The 21,868-nt window shown below is 45.0% G+C and overlaps 1 protein-coding gene across 3 annotated transcripts in view; it reads right to left on the bottom strand.

The window, feature by feature from the left end:
• Positions 1-2,635: 2,635 nt before the first annotated feature.
• The window catches only part of ADAMTSL1 (ADAMTS like 1), a 496,501-nt gene continuing 477,268 nt past the window's right edge, over positions 2,636-21,868 (bottom strand). For all 3 annotated transcript variants that reach the window (XM_079959104.1, XM_079959106.1, XM_079959105.1), the window contains 4 exons: positions 16,388-16,595; positions 11,660-11,769; positions 8,644-8,864; positions 2,636-7,519 (listed from right to left, as the gene is read on the bottom strand). In XM_079959104.1, coding sequence (XP_079815230.1) covers positions 7,413-7,519; positions 8,644-8,864; positions 11,660-11,769; positions 16,388-16,595 — 646 coding nt within the window. In that variant the 3' untranslated portion in view covers positions 2,636-7,412. The remainder of the gene's footprint in view (positions 7,520-8,643; positions 8,865-11,659; positions 11,770-16,387; positions 16,596-21,868) is intronic.

Below are 21,868 nucleotides of genomic sequence, written 5' to 3'. Positions count from 1 at the left end.
GTTGGACCTCTGGGTTTGTAGAAAACCAGCCCCATAAACGTTGCACTACCAACCTCGCAGAATATTTACTTAAACCAATAATTTAGGCTTAACAAATAATTTTGGGTAAAGTGGGGGAGGGAATAGCAACCTTCGATCTGACCATTGAAGCATTTCCTTAAGTAACAAGGAGCAAGTTCTTGGTTCCTTCATTAGTAATTAAATTGTTCTCCGTTTCTCCGGTCTCTTCGGTTTACATAGCGTTTCTGTTTGTTTGGGTTGACCTTCTGGATTGAAGCATGAGATCATCCCAATGGTCATGAGGGACTGAGAGGCAGCAGACTGTTTTATAGGATCAGAGGAGCGCCCGTGTGTGCAGAAGAAATTGATTTCTCAATTCCCACATGATTTTGTTGCAAGCATATTTACAGTGCAGGGCGTGCAGCCACAGCGATCATAATAATTACCCACTCAAAAGCAAATGTTTTGTATTTCAAATCACAGCCTCTCCCAGCACTTTAATTTCTTCTCAGCCAGACACATATGCACCATATTTGTTTGTTATCGTAGATAATCAGCTATTTTACCCTTTATCAGTGGTGTCTTTTTTCAAAGAGGGCCAGATTTGACGAGGTGAAGGGCCGTGAGGGCCGACCAAAGTTGTTTTTTTAGGATTGAAGTTGTTGAGCTTTTTTTAGAATTTTACCCCAAAGTTGTTGACCAACTGGCAGGCCCCCTGAAACGGACTTTAGACATGCCGTAGCGTTTAGTCCTTTGAAGGAAGAACTCTAAGCCATGATAAGCTTTCATAGGGATCTAAGACCACTATCCTGTGAACATTAGATTTATGTAAGGACATACCCTCCAAGTGTCCCTATTTTCCAGGGACAGTCCTGGATTTACAGAAGCCGTCCCTGTTTCCGATTTGATTCCGGAATGTGCTGCTTTTCTTTAGGATGTCACTATTTTCATTTGAGAAATGCTGGAGGGTATAGGGATGTTTCTATTTTAATTGGAGAAATTTCGGAGGGTACGGAGTTATGCAACCCCCCCCCCCGAGTCAAGGAGATACAATCTGTAGCAGACATCTGAAGGTAGCCCTGTATGGGGATGTGCTGTGGTCTAAACCACTGAGCCTCTTGGGCTCGCCAATCGGAAGGTCAGCAGTTCCAATCCCCGCAACGGGGTGAGCTCCTGTTGCTCGGTCCCTGCTCCTGCCAACCTAGCAGTTCGAAAGCATGCCGGTGCAAGTAGATAAATAGGTACTGCTGCGGTGGGAAGGTAAATGGCGTTTCCGTGTGCTCTCGTTTCCATCACAGTGTCCCATTGTGCCAGAAGCGGTTTAGTCATGTTGGCCACATGACCCAGAAAGCTGTCTGTGGACAAATGCTGGCTCCCTTGGCCTGAAAGTAAGATGAGCGCCACACCCCAAAGCCGCCTTTGACTGGACTTAACCGTCCAGGGGTCCTTTACCTATAGGGAAGTTTTCTAATGTTTAATGTTTATTAAGTTTTCATATATGTTGGAAGTTGCCCTGAGTGGCTGTGGCACTTATACCTGGATGGGCGAGGTATAAATAAGAAAATTATAATTATGGAATAGGACGTCCCTATTTCCATCAGAGAAATGTTGGAGAGTATGTAAGGATAAAAATGTTTAGGATCAGGCTTTGGAAGGGTGGTATTTCAGTGGTAGAGTAAATGCTTTGCATGCAGGTGGTCTGTTTCAATCTCCAGCATCTCCCGGTAGGGCTGGGAGATGCTCCTGCCCGAACCTGTGGAAAGCGCATCAGTGTTGACATTAAACACACACACATTATATATATATATATATATATATATATATATATATATATATATATATATAAAATCAAAGCTCAGCCAAGAACAAGCCTCCCAGGACAGAAGCTTCACTCTGGTATCTTAAAAGGGAGAGGCTGCCATAAAATAAGAGAGAAGCCATTTCATATGGTGCTAACCCTCCTTTTGTAAATCTACTGCAAGTGGGATGCAGCACTGCTTGTTGGGCAGAAGGAAGCCCTGGTTCCCTGTCCCCCCCCCCCCCCCAATTTGGCAGATATTTCATTGGCATCGGGATTGTTCACATGCAACGAACCAGCCTTCGGTTTTAAAGTGGGCCAAAATTCTTTTTGGTGCCCTTTAAATTCAGGCAGATAACGATGGCTGACATGAGGGCAGGTGCTAAAGAGTTTCGTTTGCTGCATTATCATTCACCATGGCTACTATTTGTTTCTCATCTGCACAACAGTACTTTGGGTTTTCTAATTAGGGTTTCAGTTTCGGGTCCCTTAGGGGGCTGGAGAAGGAAACTTAAGTCATTTGCCTAATGTTAAATCCACCCTCTTGCCTGGAAACCAAAGCCTAAGGTCACATTTAAATTGGCTATTAAAACACATCTCTTCTCTCAAAGAATATGAAGAACTGTAGTTTTCTCCTCACGGAGCTCTAATTCCCAGCACCCTTAACAAGGTACAGCTCCCAGATTTTTTTTTGGGGGGGGGCAGGGGATTTTAAATGTACACAGCCCAAGGGTTTTGATACTTCTCTTCAGATCTCAGACAGAAATGAAGCCTGAGCTGTTTCTAAATTCCAAGGCATCCGTATGGTTTATAAAGAACGAGATGAGACAAGAGGGAGTAAATAAATAAGATGCATTATTTGTACAAAAAAAATTATATAATCAAGTTTTTTGATTTTGTTTTTTTAAAGGGGAGGGAAGCCGCCTCCTGTAATATTTTCCAACCCTAATAAATGTACACTGATGCTCTCAGGTTGGAATTCATCAGACAAATTACATTTGAAATTACATTCATAGGCTGCAAGCCTCTGCACAGTTAACAAACCTGCAAGACCCGGCGGGACTTAGCACAGGCGTTCTGCGCAGAGGACCCTGGCCATGGTGTGCAAAGGGGGGCAGAGCGGCCGAGTCAGCCTCTGAGTGCAACTCAGCACCACGAAATACAGCGGTACGATCCTGGATTTCTGTAGGCCTTGCCTTGGAGAGTCCTTGCAGGCGCAGGCCCCTCTGTGATGCCCACCCACAGCGTCACATGAATGAAAGGGGGCAACAAAGGAATGTGTGCGTGGAGCTTCACTCTGCGCTAATTTTTTTTGTGGGGGAGGTCTGCTTGGGTGAGAGCCCCAGGCATGCTGGTCCACCGGGGCTTTAAGCTCCGAGATCCCTTGGAGCAGAGTTATTGCATAATGACTATAAAAGAGGTAGCTGCTGCATGGTTGCCATGCGTCCTCTTTTTCCAGGACACGTCCTCTTTTTCAGGGGTAAATTTTTGAGAAAAATTGCATTTAATTTGCTCTTCAAAATATGGCAACCCTACCAAAGGCTGATATTACCGCTGCATTTCTCGCCAGTTATTGCTGTCGGAAAACAGCCGCCACATCATTATTAAGTAAGCTGCTGGTCGTTCTCTTGGTAACTCCTTGGTTTTTTTTAATTAATTAATTAAATTTAATTAATTTAAACTAATAAAAAAAAACCCACCCCACCCTTGCCTCCCAGTTGTTGCAATTTACTCTGTATGCGCTGAAACTCAGTCAATATTAAACAAGAAGTGCTGATTTAGAATTTGGGGAGGGGAGGGGATATACATTATCACTGGTACAACAAAAACACATTGCAGAGGGATAACAGAATAGCTCCTCCTCCTAAATAGTTTCATCTGAACAACATAATGTACAATTATTCATATTGCACTTTTTATACAAGAAATTCTAATAAATATACAAAAAAAGATACATTTACATACATAGAAAGACATTCTTCTTCTTTTTTAAATAAACGTCACTTTGATTCATAGCAACACAATAGCTCAGAGACCCATCTGAAAGAGAGAGAGAGAGAGCACGTATTCCCTGCCAGATACATTTTGGAATGACCCAAAACCGGAGGCAATTTAATCTGTCGGACCTGATGCTGGCCTCACCAGAGAACTTCCAGACTTGCTTTAGAATTGGCAGGTAATAAAAGCTGCAACCTGTCAATGCTACCTTCAGCACTTGAGCTGCGTTTTATGACTTCAGCACAAGCCCTGGGCCCCCACAGAGACACCTGAGGCACAGCTAAGCCCTTTTATAGAACCTGGTGCTCAACCAAAGGACGAGAGCCGCACAAAGCTAAAGGTTGCAAGCCAGGCCTCCCCGCTGCCTTGCCCCACTGACGTGGGGGCTTCTTTCTAAACAGCCTTTTATTTTCCTTGGCTTGAAGAGGTGCAGTGCTTTGTGGCACTAGATCCCGGATATATAAATCTGCTAGACACCTATAGGGATGTCAGGGAATTCTGACAAAAACGGAAAAGGAAGCGGAATCTGCTGCAGCTTGTGTGTTTGTCTGCAGTCAGGAGCAGAAATGAATTGAGCAAGTAAGATCCGTGTTCATTCACATTGCTGCTGTTTCTGAGTCTGCAAGCAAGCAGGCAAGTTAACAGCATTTTAAAAATGGTTTTGGCATTCCCTTTACACTGAAACGAGTGTAAGGTACATTAACTAGCGGACATAATGTAGCATTTGACAGAAACTGAACTGCAGTGGAATGGAAACGGCGCTGATTGTGATGGATACAGGTCAGAATGCAAAAGGTGGCCTTCACCCATCCCCTAGAGAGCTCAAAGCACACATAGGATCAATGCTATTTATTGCAGAAACTTGTTCTTTCTGCTTCACTTTGGGGCCGGGGGCTGCAGGCTGCATAGGTTGCTGTGCAGGCATACTGGCTGCAGTCCCACAACATCGCCCGCTGGCCCACCTGCTGTTTGCAGCCTGGAAGTCATGCTCACGCAACCCACATGAGCTGTGTTGTAGGCCAACACCTATTTGACAACCTGCAGAGCCAGTGTGGTGTAGTGGTTAAGAGCAGTGGACTTGTAATCTGGTGAAACGGGTTCGCATCTCCGCTCCTCCACATGCAGCTGCTGGGTGACCTTGGGCCAGTCACACTTCTCTGAAGTCTCTCAGCCCCACTCACCTCACAGAGTGTTTGTTGTGGGGGAGGAAGGGAAAGGAGATTGTTAGCCGCTTTGAGACTCCTTAGGGTAGTGATAAAGCGGGATATCAAATCCAAACTATTCTTCTCTTCTTCTTCAAATCTGCCAAACCCTAACTGAGCCATTCACGGGGGGAAACATGCACCTACTGCGAGAACCTGTTGGATGCACACTTCCAAATCTCAAAATGTGCATGAGATGCGCATGGACTTTGGTCAAAGTAGTCCAGCTGAAGCCTGCTTCATACCTGACCCCGAAAACGTTTATTGGCCATATGTTTCACTAAAGTGGGCGTGTGGCTCAGGGACCACCTAGACTGATAGTCCTATACTTATTCAACATTTATCTTGTCCTTCCTCCAAAGGGAGTCCTTTTTGTCTGAGATCTGCTTCAAATGAGAGGGCAGCACAGCCACGTCCCCCCAGTTACGGGAACGCTTACCTTTGTCAGAAGCAGCGCATTCAGCATCATGCTTAAAGTAGGCCATTCACATCAATTCATGCTGTGGCCCCATGCCGTGGATCGATGGTCCAGGTGTACTAACATGCCCATGCTGCATGGTCAGGTGCTACTGTTTTAAACATGATGCTGAACTTGTGGGAATTCCGACAGGGTGTGTTTAGCCTTAATATCCTCATAGTGAGAAATACCTGATTGTGTGCCAATTCTGGGCCAGCAGGTGGGTGGAGATGGCTGCGTTGTACGAATCTCAAGTCACATTCAAGAGTTACACACTTTTGCATTTTTAACCTGTATACTTTTATTCTGTACTGTTAGCTACAGATGGCTCATGGTATTTCTTTTTCTGGACTATGTCCCACACTCTTCTTCAAATTTTTTTAACACTCAGTATGCACTATTGCATCTATGCACCTGCCCAATCTAGATCCTATTTTAATCATTAACTCTCAATTATGTTCCAATTTAATTTTTATTAGCACCAGCTAAACCAGATAATTGCTTCAGGAATTTTGAACCTGGGCTCTTATTCCAGTTTCATCCGGTCTAAAATTGATCAAGTGTCCTATTAGTATGTGAATATCATTGCACATATTCAGTATTTATTGAGAATATTTTGTGTGTGTGTTTTAAAAAACAAGAGTCTATACAGTCGTACCTTGGTTTTTGAACAGCTTCGTTCACGAACAACTTGGAACTCGAACGTCGCAAACCTGGAAGTGGGTGTTCTGGTTTGCCAACTTTGCCTCGGAAGCTGAATGTCCGGCATGGCTTCCGATTGGCTGCAGGACACTCCTGCAGGCAATCAGAAGCCACGCCTTGGTTTCTGAACATTTTGGGAGTTGGACGGACTTCCGGAATGCATTCTGTTTGAAAACCAAGGTACCAGGGACAATGAACAGAAATCAACTGAAATGTGACAAGAGGGCAAGCCTTTGGTGCATCATTTCTTTCAAGACTCTTTTTTGTGATTGGGATTAACAGATATACCCTTTGCATTGCTCCCCCTGTTTTTAATGCCACGTTGAATGGAGCTTGTGCCAATGCAGTATTTTGAGACTTGGACTGTGCCTCCTGAGCATAACCCAAAAGCAGGGAGGCCCAGGTGGTAAGGCAACAGAGAAACAGCTATACAAAACCCATGGCGGATGAATATACGGAACTGCTGACCACATGAACACACAACCATTTGGGAAGCTGTTGGGCTGCAGCATCCCTGCCCCAATGGCGAGTAGCAGAATTTTCCCTCTCCCTTGCTTCCCCGTATTTCTGACTGCAATGGTACAGGGTAAATTCCTCTTTGCCCAGCGGTGGGTGGCTGTTCCTTCCCATGTCCATGTGGTGAAATGCACTACATGGGAAGCTACTCCTTTTAGCAGATGGTCATATCTATTCACCTTATGTGAGCAAGTCTTCCAGGGTCAACTAAAGGCTAATCCATTCTTCAACATGACACCCCCTTTCCTTCCACCCTTCGTTTGTGCAGGGGTGAATGTCGCGTTCCACTCTTGACTCAAGGTACTGGCAATTTCGCTAGGCGTTTGCTGAGTCCAGTTACTCAGGGTTGGTTTCCGCAGGTTCCTTCTGTCCACAAAGGGCAGCCTTGAAGTCTTCTAGGGCGTTCCATCATTCCAGACTCTCCTCTCTCCGGTGCTCTCTTTCCTTTTGTTTTTGGTCTGCACCCTCATAACGAATTCTGTGACTTGCTGCGTTTGTCTCCTTATAGAAGGGAAACCTTGTCAAGGTCTTTACAAAGACTTCAGTTTAAGAAAGGGATTTTGAAAAAAGCGGAAACAAAAAAAGGGGGGGGGAGAGGAAAAAATAAATAAATAAAATGGAAGATAAGGCCATTCCATTTCCAATTTTTCCTTTTTATGAAGAAGCCCTTCTCAGTAACAAAGCAGAGGGTGGGGGCTGGTGGTGCCAAATTCATCAGATGGTTCTCTGCCTGCCACCTTTATGCTTTTCCACACGTCCCACAGCACCGTGATTTGAATTGTGCGAGCTGGCAGAGCTTCAGCTGCTTCACCTTCTCACAGTACCTGGTGGTATCTCTGCACTCGACTAGGAAAAAGAGAAAAGAGAGAATCATTGCATTATTGCATAAAAGAGAGAGAGAGAAGAATTCATTACCTTGCATCTCATATGTTGACTGGTTTTACAGCTTCTCTCTGCAAAGTTCCTATCTTCCTATCATTTCATTACCGTTGCAACATTTAGGGCCATTTCTTTCACAGAACTTAAGACAGAACTATTGGCTGTTTACTTCCCCCCACCCAAAAAAGCCCCATAACTTTTTTGTCTGCAATTTGTCAGGCTTAATCCAATCTGCAGGCGCTCTTGGGCTTGAACATTTCATTCGCTTTGGCCAAAGGCAGAGAAAGTTAGAGCTGTTTTTAGATACTCCATTATAGTGAATGGGGAACACACAGCTTTTTAAATATATATACAGAACAGGTTAAAACCTGAAATGCAGGTCAAACTGAAACACAGATTGAATGGGAGAGAGCGTGGCATGATGCAGAAACAGATCATAATTTTTTTTTTAATGCACAGCTTGCAAGGTGAATCTTGGGGCCTCTCTAGAACTCCAAAACAAAGGAGCTGTGAGAAAAAAGATTATGCAAATATATATTCATATATATGAATCAGTACATATTTCAACCTACATATGGGATTATCCTGCGACAATGTCTATAAAGAATAACCACAGAGCTTTATTTATATAGTACAGTGGTACCTCGGGTTACATACGCTTCAGGTTACAGACTCCGCTAACCCAGAAATAGTACCTCGGGTTAAGAACTTTGCTTCAGGATGAGAACAGAAATCATGCTCCGGCGGTGTGGCAGCAGCAGGAGGCCCCATTAGTTAAAGTGGTGCTTCAGGTTAAGAACGGACCTCCAGAACGAATTAAGTACTTAACCCGAGGTACCACTGTAATGTAATTGTGCTTTACATGCAACTGTTCTGTAAGCTAGTCTTTCATGATGTTCTGCCGGGTAGTGATGAGAACTTTATCATATATAATCTGATTAGAAATCTGGAGAATCAGCAGTGTAGTGAAATTCATGCACAACCAGCTGTGACCACCTGGCAGAGGATGACCTGTGAACCAGTCCCCAGAATCTGCATTTTCAGACAGTGGCTTTCCCCAGCGAGTGCAGTGCTAAGTTGGAAAGACGTACTATTTTCACAGGGAGTGATGTTGCAGCGCTGCCAGTTAGCCGGCCTCGGTCTCCAGGCGCAGTAGTGCTCTTGCACAGGTTTGTTGGTGCGGACACGCACACATTCCACTCGTCTCGACTGGAAGCCGTAGTTCCCGCAGGTAGCCGTGCACAGAGTCCACAGACTGACCCTCCAGTGCACTCCGCAAGCATCTGTCCAGCAGTTCTGCGTGCTCAGAGGCCTTTTGGCAAACAGAAGAGATACAATACTACTGCAGAAATATTCTTAAAAACAACACCTGTACGAGCCTTTCAGGAAAGGCTGACCCTTGTCTGGCCAAGTAGGAGTCAAACCAGAGACAGTCCCCTGTCTTGACAAATCAACCAGAAGGATGTACACTCTGCATATAAAGGGACCCCTGACCATTAGGTCCAGTCGTGGCCGACTCTGGGGTTGCAGCGCTCATCTCGCATTATTGGCCGAGGGAGCCAGCGTACAGCTTCCGGGTCATGTGGCCAGCTTCTGACGAACCAGAGCAGCGCACGGAAACGCCGTTTACCTTCCCGCTGGAGCGGTACCTATTTATCTACTTGCACTTTGACATGCTTTCAAACTGCTAGGTTGGCAGGAGCAGGGACCGAGCAATGGGAGCTCACCCCGTTGCGGGGATTCGTACCGCCGACCTTCTGATCGGTAAGTCCTAGGCTCTGTGGTTTAACTCACGGCACCACCCGCGTCCCTACACTCTGCATATACACACACAGAAACACATGGAATGATTCACTACAGTATGCAGAATTCTGCACAATGATAATGTACCATCGTGCCTACCTGAAGGTTAGGTTTTGCTTGTCCAGTGTAGCATCACTGAGTTGGGCTTACTTGTGCCTCTTGTGGACCAAGGCAGGAGTAGCTTTTAGAGGAAATAGAATCATAGAATCATAGAGTTGGAAGAGACCACAAGGGCCATCGAGTCCAACCCCCTGCCAAGCAGGAAACAGAAAATAGGTTGGGTCCTCTTAGTTTTGCATACTCGCCAAGCATTAACAGTCCAGAACTGAAACTCAGCAGAGTGCTAACCCATTTCTTGCAACAAACCATTAACCGAAAGCCAACGTGCAAATGGTGCCCTGAAAAAATTGCTAACCCGAAACGAAGTTGTAAGAGGAGTCACAAATGACTGAGGAGCAAAAAACCTTCAAAAGCGGCCAGCCTTTTTCTTGTTCAGGCTTACTCCTGCCTTCGTACAAGTAAGCCAAATTCAATGATGCCACAGTGGCAAGCAAAACAGCCCAGTTCTCTTTCCATCATTTTGCACGGTTTATTCCGACATCTGTATGATTTTGCATATTTGCTTCTGGTTTTGCAAGTCATAAGGAAAAGGCGAGGATGTGTGAAAGGCACAGACACCTTGCCTTCTGCCATTGGAATCCTGCCAATGCCCTCTGGCTTCCAGGGTTCCAGCAGAGATTGTCCAAATGCATTCAAGCATTTCTTTCTAATAATTAGAAGGGCTGGGCACTTGCCCTTTATAAAACGAAAAGTCGAGCTTTTCTGGAAGCTGAATTGTGTGTGCAGTATCAATACTTGGGCATTTTCTACATCCACGTGAAATCATAACATGTAAACATAGTCTGCCAGTAAGAAAAGAGCGGAAGAGGATTGGCCAATGTTTTCATTTTCTCCTTTAATGAGCCAATCCATCTATCCCTAAAGCAACAACTACCCTATCCTAGATTTATTTACTTTGCAAATTGTAACATTGCCTCCGGGCATTCTCAGTATTGGTAGACTTTATTTTGAGACAGGTGAAATTGTTAGATGAAGCATTGAAATGGGTGGGGTTTAAGGGACCAGGGTGCTTGTGGGCTTCTCACACGCATCTGGTTGACCACTTTGAGAACACGATGCTGGGCCAGGTTGTCCTTTGGCTTATCTAGCAGGGCTCTTGCTATGTTAACTAATGCCCATCCTACAGGATGGGCTTTCTCCCTTTCCAGCTCCTGTCTTTCCTTGCTTGGGGGGACAAATGTTTCCCAAACAGGGACCTGATGACTTTTCCTTCTTGAGATGCTGGCAGGTTGGGAATTTCTCCTTTCCAGCACTCTCATGGTTATGGTGGTGGGATTCAGGAAAGGAAGAGTAGGACTGAACTTCCATCTTGGATTGGCATTTCCCTTCTCAAGCTTGCTGCTTAGGGAAGAGGATGAGCTACTCAGACTCTGATTTGCCTTGGTTTCCTTTTTTTTAATGAGCTATAAACCAAATCAAGTAGAGTTATTTCACTCTCTTCATAAGTCCTCATTATCATGGGTAATGAAGTGACCATATTCAAGGTAACTAGATCTTGCAGGAAAGATGGGCCTTCCCTAAAAAATATAAATGATTCCTTCCCAAAATCTGTTGCAATACCCCTTCCTATATGAGAGAATACATTTGCATTCCTCTGTGATAAGGGATGATGTTAGATATATAGTTGTAGTTCGCACTCCACAAGAAACAGGTGACTGGGGGCGGCCGCAGAGACCACATAACACTGGTCCTGAAAGATCTACATTGGCTCCCAGTACGTTTCCGAGCACAATTCAAAGTGTTGGTGCTGACCTTTAAAGCCCTAAATGGTCTTGGCCCAGTAGACCTGAAGGAGCCTCTCCACCCCCATAATTCAACCTGGACACTGAGGTTCAGGTCCAAGGTGGTTCCCTCCCTGCGAGAAGTGAGGTTACAGGGAACCAGGCAGAGGGCCTTCTTGTTGGTGGCGCCCGCCCTGTGGAACACCCTCCCATCAGATGTCAAGGAGAGAAAAAACTACATGACTTTTAGAAGACATCTGAAGGCAGCCCTGTTTAGGGAAGCTTTTAATGTTTGGTGTTTCATCGTGCTTTAAATATTCCGTTGGGAGCTGCCCAGAGTGGCTGGGGTATAAATAATTCCACCCCCCCAACAGGATTAAAACTTAAAGTTCCAAACATAAATAATGCTGTGTCACAACTGGCAAACATGGTGTCAGTTTCTGAAAATATCAGCAGGGCTTACCTCGGAAGGGAGCTGCATTGGTCGGAAGGCACAGATATCCCATCCCTGGTCCGGCAGAAAACCTGCCTGTGTTGTACAGCCAGTCGAGATCCAATGCATGGTCCATTACACTGTTAAGAAAGACAACTGGGCACTTAGAACAGACATGCACTATTTATTATAATTATCAAAGAATGCAGCCTATCAAGGACTTGATCAATATTTATTTGTTGCTCGTTCTGGATTGTAAAAGAGGTGTTGGGGGGTTAATTCCCAAGCACCTGACACACCACAATATGTGGCTGTTATATTGAATTCAGCTTGGTGGGTCATAAATTGAGCGGGCTGCAGCAGAATGAAGAAATAGCATGCATTTCTTTCAGTACTGCTAAAGGAACACTGCAAATGAGTCAGATGCTCCCTGTCTTTTGTTACAGATCTGTGGCCTGGGATATGTATGATTCAATAATTTATTGTTAAATTCCAGAAGCATAGCTAGGGTGGTCTGTTTCAGCAAAACCAACAAGAGTCTTGTTGCACCAGGAAATTAATGGTAGCATGGACTTTTGTGTGCCAGAGCCGCTGAAAACTGATGCTACAGTAAACACATTAGTCTTTCAAGCTGCCTTGGTTGGTGCTATAAATTCAAGAGTTTAGGACAAATGAAAACTCCCCTCTCATTTTCCCATTTTGTTGGCCTACAGCTTGAGATCCACACGGCAAATGTCACTCTATCCCATTTGCCGGACATTTTACCACTCGTAATTTATAGGCAACCCCTTAAAAACAAGTAACCGAAAAGCACGAGACAATTAATGCAAGTCCTAGAAACGTAACAAAAGTCGTGAATGAGAATTCATAAAGAGTTTCACGGAAGGGTTCTCCACAGATCTAAGGTAAACTCCCCTCAGTGTGGAACAATGGGCAATGACTAGAGATCTGCCTAAATGAAAATAATTAAAAAGAACTCGGCAGTGGAAATATATATCAGTTAGGCTCCTGCTCATTGCCAGATCTCATAGCCTCTTGTCCTTCTTGTAATTGATCATGAAGTTGTGATCCTAGAAGGCCGACAGGGTCACATGAAGTCTTCTGTTGTTTGGTGCAGGGATGCAGAGTCCATCATCATGTCCTCGAGGTAAGGAAAAGGGAATAGGCACAGGCACAGGAATAGGCACATAGGCTTAGCCACTACCTAGGTGAATGCTCTCTGGGCTGAGGCAAGGGCAAACCAGATTGCTTCGTATTGGAGGTGAAAGCTGTTGTAGGCAAACATGAGGAACCTGTGCTGTGGTGGAAGGATAGGAATGTGTGTGGGATGTGATCCATGAGAAGCAGCCAAGTACAACATTCCTTGTAATGCTAGAGAAGACACGCAGGGAAATGTTTGGTCCAGCCAGTCAAAACTTCCTGTTCCTCTTGGCTGGAGCATCCTTCCTTTGCATGTGATAGAAGGTGGGTGTGGCCTTACCTGTCCAGGTAATAAAAGTACAAGACACGCAGCACACTTTATCTTTTTGACTTCCTTCTTCGTTTGACCAGCTTTCAGCTAGGACTGCTCTGCTAGCTCTCAGCTAGCAGAAGCACTGAGATCATTCCCCCATATGGGGTAGATCCACATGTACATATTTGTAACTAAGTCTGCCTTCAGGAATCCAACTGTGAACTGATGTGAGTAAACTTCTTTTATTGACTTTGAATAACACTGTGGCGTCTTTATTCTTTTAAGAGGGATTCAAGGGAACTTACCAGGTATGTACAATTCAATCTGAGACAGACTGAATTGTATAATAGTGAGAGGCTCACACAAACCTGCAACCAGCTATCTGCTGTGCATGTAAAAAGGGGAATGTAAACTCTGCTAAGTAAAGGAACTTGCTAGTGCAAGTTAGGAAGGATATTAATAAACAATATATCCTCTCCTGCCACCCTGGATATTCCCACAATGCGCAGGTTGGCTTCTGTCAGATAGTCAGAAGACATGAAGCCCCCCCCTTTGGAGATATTCCTGAATAGGCTGTAACGTCTCCACCTGAAAACGGTGGTGTTTATGAGTTGGTTGCAAAACTTGAGGTCTAATACCATTCTGAGTGATCTATCTTTCTTGGATGTGGTAAAGGTAGACTAGATCCCTGAGCCACATTCTTCTTGAAGAATGTGCTCCACCAACTGCTCTATCTAGTAGGTGTACCATTGCATTTCTGACCCCAGCTCTCTTGGAGGGGTCTGGCGAGACTGGAGACGGTAAGAATTTGGATGAAGGAGCTGTAGGTTCATTCCAGACAAACACCATATTGCCCAGCACCCTTCGGTCTGATGTGGTCAGCTGCCGGCTAGCTGCCCTCCCACTGGAATGGCAACATTACTGAGAGTGGTGGGGTTTGTTCTGTTGAGTGTTGCAGGATTAGGACTATTGATTTGATGTATGCTCCTGCTCATTGCCAGATATCACCTCCAACTTGATTCCTCACCAAATACTGTGGACATTGCCTGCTTAAATGACTATATTGTCTGGAAGTTGAATGATCGATCATGCTGTGAACACCCCAAAGCTCTGGAGTCAATCCAACCCTGAATAGAGCTACTACTTCTCAGAGGGGACTCAATCCACCCAAGGGAACTTTTGACTCCCCTCCCATTATTCTGAACAGCCTGCTCACAAACAGCATTTTAAATTCCTCAGCCCTAGACTTCAAATTCTTGGGAGAAAAGCAATGACAAACCTAGACAGCATCTTAAAAAGCAGAGCCATCACCTTGCCAACAAAGGTCCGTATGGTTAAAGCTATGGTTTTCCCAGTAGTGATGTATGGAAGTGAGAGCTGGGCCATCAAGAAGGCTGATCGCCGAAGAATTGATGCTTTTGAATTATAGTGCTGGAGGAGACTCTTGAGAGTCCCATGGACTGCAAGAAGATCAAACCTCTCCATTCTGAAGGAAATCAGCCCTGAGTGCTCACTGGAAGGACAGATCATGAAGCTGAGGCTCCAAGACTTTGGCCACCTCATGAGAAGAGAAGACTCCCTGGAAAAGACCCTGATGTTGGGAAAGATGGAGGGCACAAGGAGAAGGGGACGACAGAGGACGAGATGGTTGGACACTGTTCTTGAAGCTACCAGCATGAGTCTGACTAAACTGTGGGAGGCAGTGGAAGACAGAAGTGTCTGGCGTGCTCTGGTCCATGGGGTCATGAAGAGTCGGACATAACTATACGACTGAACAACAACAACAGACTTCAAATCTGTAGTCTCAAATATCTCCACTGCAAACTAATATGAGTGAAACTGGAGTTACAGTGAACGTACTTAATTCTTATGAGAAATGATTGCATGGAATTCCTGCCTTTGAGGCTGCCATGACACCTACATCAAAACTAAATGATAGGAGACCGGGGGGGGGGGTCTGTTTGCAGAGGGGACAATGTAATCTGCTTATTTTCCCTGCACTTTGGGAAAGGTAATCATTGAGCTTGGCCAATCGGAACCTGATGTCTCCTTGAGTGGACTGTGTGATACAATAGTGAAATGGCACTGATCCATGGCCAGTAATCTGTTCTTAATTGTAATCAGAATAATCAATTTGTAGGGCTGCCTGGGAATGGAGCCTTGTAAGTTTACACAATGCATGAGAAACTCCTCTCCCTGTTCTCTGGTTGGAGAAATATTATATCAGAAAGCCGAAAGGTCAGGTGAAACAGATGAATTCATACAACTTTTTATAATTGAGCTTGGATATGACATCATGGGATGCTATAAACTAACAGCCATCCCTCTGGGGGAACTAGACATAAACTTTACCTGACATTCCAGGGAAAGTACAAATTAGACCATTCGCTCACAGCTTTTCAAGGAAAGATCTGATCCTTTTTAAATAAATGGCAGCATGATAAGTCAATCAATGCTGGAGGGAACATTTTCTAAAATCTATCAAAGCAGAATTTGTGTGTGTGCGCGCATACACATGTTTTTAATGCAGTTATCAGCTAAATGAAAGCTAATAATAAGTCTGATTTGGCCATAGGATACCTTACAATCCTTCTTCACCCCACCAAACCGTATTCTTCAGGATGGGCTAGCATTGCCCTCATTGTGGCAGCTCAACACTGCATACTGCGTAATGGACAGTAATGTAATGTGTAATGTCTTTTAACCAGGGAATTATAAGTCCATCTGGTTCATCAGGAATTGTAGAATAAACGTTGCTAGTTGACCCACAAGGCCTTTTTACCTGTCTGACATAAGACGTACTTTATTTGCTATTCTTTCAAATTGGCTTACCATGCTGTGATCATTCTCAGTAATGGGCCGGATATTGCAGATGATGCAGTCATACGGCTATTATAATTTTATCAGGATATTACTGGGTTCCTCTAAACTTAATTTCCCTGTGCAGCTAATATTTAACAACATCCATTAAAACATATGGCTTAACGCCGTCATTTTAGGGTCAACCAAGAGTGACAGCAACATGCGCTTACAATTTCCTTTAATGCTATTATGATTAATATACACCAAACTTTTTAAACACACACACACACACACACCATGTTAAAATACTAATTTTTGCCTGCACTGAAGCAATCCTGAGAGGCAGGTCACCGTGGTTTTACAGGTGGGTCACTGGGATGATGACTTGCACAGGGCCATCTAGTAGAGAGACAGTAACCCAATTTCTTAAATGCATTCTCAACCCGTTTTAACCTCCTCACAATTCCAAACAATGACTGGCAGCAGTGACAGCATGTACGTACCTGCCCCCAGGCAGAAGTTGCCCACTCAACACACAGCTGTCTGTTGCAGCTCTGGGTGTCTACCGGGCGCTTGGAAAGTTGAGCACATGCGTCGTTTGACATGGGCATGGAGCTGCCTGCAGCTGTCAGCTTTTGACATGTCACCCGACGGGTCTGGATGCCTCCGCCACAGCTTTGTGTACAATGGGACCACGACGTCACCATCCATCTAGCACAAGGAAAGGAAGAAGAATTACTGGTGGGTGAGCCACAGGGGTGTAGCAAAACGACCTGCCTTACCTTCCTTCTGAAACTGTACACTTTCAGTCAACTTGGCTTTTATTCTAACAAGGATTCTCACCTTCTACTTCCGTGAAAGGCCAGTGGGACTCGAGAAACTCAAAAAACCTCTCTCTCTCTCTAGCAGTGAACAAGGTGGTAGGTGCTGAGTGAAGCGCAACCAAAATGGGGCCAGCGAGAAACAACAGGGGAGACATAAGTAAAAAAAGAAAAAGCCGCAGCTTTTTCAAACACCTGTCGAAGAATGAGAATGCCCAGGAGGTGCTGAATGCTAGCTGTCAGTTGGGGGGCAGGGCGGAAACAGGCCTGGGAGGAATTTAATCTTTTACACCCACTCTTTATAGCTTGTTGTAAAAGGTAAAGGACCCCTGGACGTTTAAGTCCAGCCAAAGGCGACTATGGGGTCATCTCGCTTTCAGGCCAAGGAAGCCGGCGTTTGTCTGCAGACAGCTTTCCGGGTCATGTGGCCAGCAGGACTAAACCACTTCTGGCGTAACGGGACACAGTGACGGAAACCAGAGCGCACAGAAATGCTGTTTACCTTCCCGCCGGAGTGGTACCTATTTATCTACTTGCACTGGCGTGCTTTCGAACTGCTAGGTTGGCAGGAGCTGGGACAGAGCAACAGGAACAGTGCAATGGGAACTCACTCCGTTGGGGGGGTTCGAACTGCTGACCCTCCGATCGGCAAGCCCAAGAGGCTCAGTGGTTTAGACCACAGCGCCACCCGCGTCCCTGGCTTAGCTTGCTGTATCCAGGAGGAGGCACGTGGCTGGCACCCTGAATAGGAACACGCCTATTAGGGGTGATGATGACGGCATACTGCAACCTTTTGTTGCAGGTAGGGGTGGGGAGAATTTCGGTTTGGTTCCCATTTCAATGTGAACCAGCCTAATTTGCCCTCCCTAAAACAATGTGAGAACCGAAACTCAGCCATCTCTCAAAACTCACACTTCTTTTAATTTTGTGATGTGGTTCTCCAACCGGAAAAAAATGTAAATAAGTGCATATATTATGAGTAAAGTGGGCATAAAAATGCATATTTCGGCAAAAAAATAACGTACAAACACACATATTAGGGGAAATTGCATCCAAATACATAAAAAAGCACATAAAAAATTTATGTTACGAGAAATGTGAATTTAAATGGTAGGAATGTTCACCAGGACTTGTCAAGTGACGCAGATCTCTGGCAAACTTATCTTAAGACTGTGAAAATGAGAAACTGAAATGACAGATTCATCCATCTCTAGAAAATTTAATTTTTTATGCATTGCTAATTCTTAAGGTTCTATAACACTAGCAGGCCAAGAATATACATTATAATGATTTGCTGTGATTTGACAATATAATTTAGGCTGCAGTCCTAACTAGGAAGCAAGGACCATTGAATAAAATGCAAAAATAGAGAGGAATTTAGAAAACCATTAGAAGGGGTTGAGGGAAGTCTTAGGCTGTGATAGCCAAAGATTTGTTGTTATGCTGGAAAATTTGTGCAAAAAAATTATGTACAGTATAGAATCATAGAACCATAGAGTTGGAAGAGACCACAAGGGCCATCGAGTCCAACTCCCTGCCAAGCAGGAAACACCATCAGAGCACTCCTGACATATGGTTGTCAAGCCTCTGCTTAAAGACCTCCAAAGAAGGAGACTCCACCACACTCCTTCGCAGCAAATTCCACTGTCAAACAGCTCTTACTGTCAGGAAGTTCTTCCTAATGTTTAGGTGGAATCTTTTTTCTTGTAGTTTGGAACCATTGCTCCGTGTCCGCTTCTCTGGAGCAGCAGAAAACAACCTTTCTCCCTCCTTTATGTGACATCCTTTTATATATTTGAACATGGCTATCATATCACCCCTTCTCCTCTTCTCCAGGCTAAACATGCCCAGCTCCCTTAGCCGTTCCTCATAAGGCATCGTTTCCAGGCCTTTGACCATTTTGGTTGCCCTCCTCTGGACACATTCCAGTTTGTCAGTGTCCTTCTTGAACTGTGGTGCCCAGAACTGGACCCAGTACTCCAGGTGAGGTCTGACCAGAGCAGAATACAGTGGCACTATTACTTCTCTTGATCTAGATGCTATACTCCTATTGATGCAGCCAAGAATTGCATTGGCTTTTTTAGCTGTATAGGAAGCAAGGAACTTACTTCCAAGTGAACATGAATAGGACTTCTCTTTCTTGTCCTTTAAATTAAATAAAAATGCAAACTCTGCAGCTGTGAATTTGCTTTTATTCTTCTGCTAACCAGGACTACCCCCACCCCAAATACCCCCCCCCGAAACCTATCGGGTCCTGCCAAAACAAAGAAAACACACTTCCCCTGTCTTTGTAACGCTGCTCTTTGGAAAGGTCAAATCCACAGGTTTTTCTGCCCCTTGTAAATTTCAGCCCTGCATTTCCAACCTCTTTCTCTTTCCAAACTTATGCACATTTCATCAGTTTCTTGGGAGTTGGAAAAAGCAGCATGGGCGCTGCTGCAGCTTAGCAGAGGGGCGAATGAATGTGCATAAATCATTCCTGCACAATGTGTTTCCCACCAGCAAGTCAGAATTTTGCTGATATTAATGAGCAAGTTTCATCTTTCACACACTCTCCTGGTCCCAGTTGTCCCTTACGGTTCAGCTGGCCATCCTTTGCCTAAAGCAGAGGTGTGTGGAACATTATGGAAAAGTAATTAAAAGGGAGCTATTTCCAAGATGGCCACTCCAAGCTGATCATGAAGATCTTTGTTTTTGTCACTTCATTTCTATTGGCAGCTGTGCTGCTGCTGCTGCTATTGTCAGATAAGATTCTGAGGTCATGAAACACCGGAAATGGTCCCTGATAGACCTTTGCTCCACAACGTCTATGTGGGCCTGGTTTCTCATGACACAGCGAATGGCTTGCAGGGACCACACAAACTTGCAGGTTCTTGGAGAGCAGCTCACAACCACTTTGCTCCTCTGCCATATTTTTCTTCACTTCCACACCATAGTGAGCTGAGCAAATGTTCGACTTAGCATTCTGTTGCCCAAACCCAGGCTGGCGGTCAAGCTCTCTTCTTGCTAATCAATAGCTGTAAAAAGGTAAAGAGACCCCTCACCATTAGGTCCAGTCGTGACCGACTCTGGGGTTTCAGCGCTCATCTCGCTTTATTGGCCAAGGGAGCCAACGTACAGCTTCTGGGTCATGTGGCCAGCATGACTAAGCCGCTTCTGGCGAACCAGAGCAGTGCACGGAAACGCCGTTTACCTTCCCGCTGGAGCGGTACATGTTTATCTACTTGCACTGGCATGCTTTCGAACTGCTAGGTTGGCAGGAGCAGGGACCGAGCAACGGGAGCTCACCCCGTCACGGGGATTCGAACTGCCGACCTTCTGATCGGCAAGTCCTAGACTCTGTGGTTTAACCCACAGTGCCACCCGCGTCCCCTAACCAATATCTGTAGCAAAGGAAAAAACCTTGGCTGTATTGCCTGTGGTTAGTGAAGAGAGAGCTGAACCACGTGGCCAAGTTTGGACGGCTCAGCGTGGCACCAGATTCGAAAAGGCAGAGGAGGAGCAAAAAAAGACGGCAAGCTTCTCTCTGGGAGCACGCACACTTGGGGAGATAGAGGCACAGGAAGTGGGTGGTCCCTGTGTCTGAGAGGTTGGCCAGTTGCCTGTCCTGGACGGGGCTGCTCTCCGTCGTAAAGAACAGGTGCATAGGTTGGGGGCTGCCCTGGATCCATCTTTGTCACTTGAGGGTCAAGTAGCCTCATGAGACCAGGGCCCTGCAGGATTTAACCTCCTTCCGCAGGGCCTGTAAGACAGAGCTATTCTGCCTGGCTTTCAATTTGAACATAGCCTGATCTTTTATTCCCCTTCCTTTCCTTTCCTTCCCTTTCCTTCCCTTCCCTTCCCCTTTTTATGAAGATTACCCGCTCTGGGATCCCACAGCTAATTCTCCTCGCTGGCCCAAATAGGCCTGAAATTAAGCCAGCTAGCCCTGGTGATATGATAGCCATGTTCAAATATATAAAAGGATGTCACATAGAGGAGGGAGAAAGGTTGTTTTCTGCTGCTCCAGAGAAGCGGACACGGAGCAATGGATCCAAACTACAAGAGTGCTCTGATGGTGTTTCCTGCTTGGCAGGGGGTTGGACTCGATGGCCCTTGTGGTCTCTTCCAACTCTATGATTCTATGATCTAATGTTTATTGGATGGATTTCCCCCCTAAATTGACTTTTGAATTCTGAATTTATTGTTATTCACGTTTTATACTGTATTTTAAGCTGGTTTTTGTTGCCTCCATTAAATGTTTTAAATTTGTTGTTAGCTGTCTTGAGCCTGATTTTCTGAACCGGGAAGGGTGGAGTATACATGAAATAAACAAACAAACAAACAAACAAACAAACAAACAAACAATAATGCCTTTCAGTGGCATGTGGTGATAATTTTTTTTTGTAGGGGAACAGTTAGGGCCTCCAGCTTGCAAAGGCAATTGGGAGGTCCGATGTTGCGGGTGTGACACCCCAACGTCACGTGCTTGAGCATCGCGCCTCCCGCTCTGAGCTGGGCACAAGCTTCCCAGACCTTGGGGAGGAGGCGCCAGGCTTTAATACTTTAATACTCTAATTTAGGGGACTAGCCTAGTTCCCCTAGTCTACTGACTGCACACCACTATACAGGGTAGATATGGACTGCAGCTAATTTTACGTGTTTACGTCACTTCCCAAACGAGACGTGGGAGCATAGTGGATGCAGAATAAATGGGAGTATGTACACAGCCTACATTTTCTCCAAAAGATGGGTTGAAAAATCTAGTCTCTTCCCAAGCACATGTCTAGGAATCTTTATGTCTAAGATAACACTGCATAATAACATGGGGAGTGTGGCCTGCAGTTTGGCTCAGTTTATTTATTTAAAACTGCTGGTCATAACAAAACAGATCACAGAATACAGTAGTCTCCGAAAAGTGCTGAGAATTATTGCTTTCTTTTACTAAGCTGTGCTTTTTACAAGCCGTCTCATAAAAGAAACTATGTGACTGTGAAAGCTGGATTCACCCAATATTTTTCCCGCCTCCTGCATTCATATGGACCTCGTTTCTCTCTGTTTCTTTTTTTTTTTTTACAAGAGTTTCCTCACTTGACTGCCGGCAGGGAACTCTTTATTTACTGCAGGCTACCAAATTGTGTGTGTGTGTGTGTGTTGCTTTATAAGGCTGATTAATATTCTACC

The sequence above is a fragment of the Podarcis cretensis genome (genome assembly GCF_951804945.1).
Source record: "Podarcis cretensis genome assembly, chromosome: 17".
NCBI classification, from domain to species: Eukaryota; Metazoa; Chordata; class Lepidosauria; order Squamata; family Lacertidae; genus Podarcis; species Podarcis cretensis.
The sequence above is the reverse complement of the archived record's forward strand: the minus strand, read 5'-3'. Positions and strand labels throughout refer to the sequence as shown.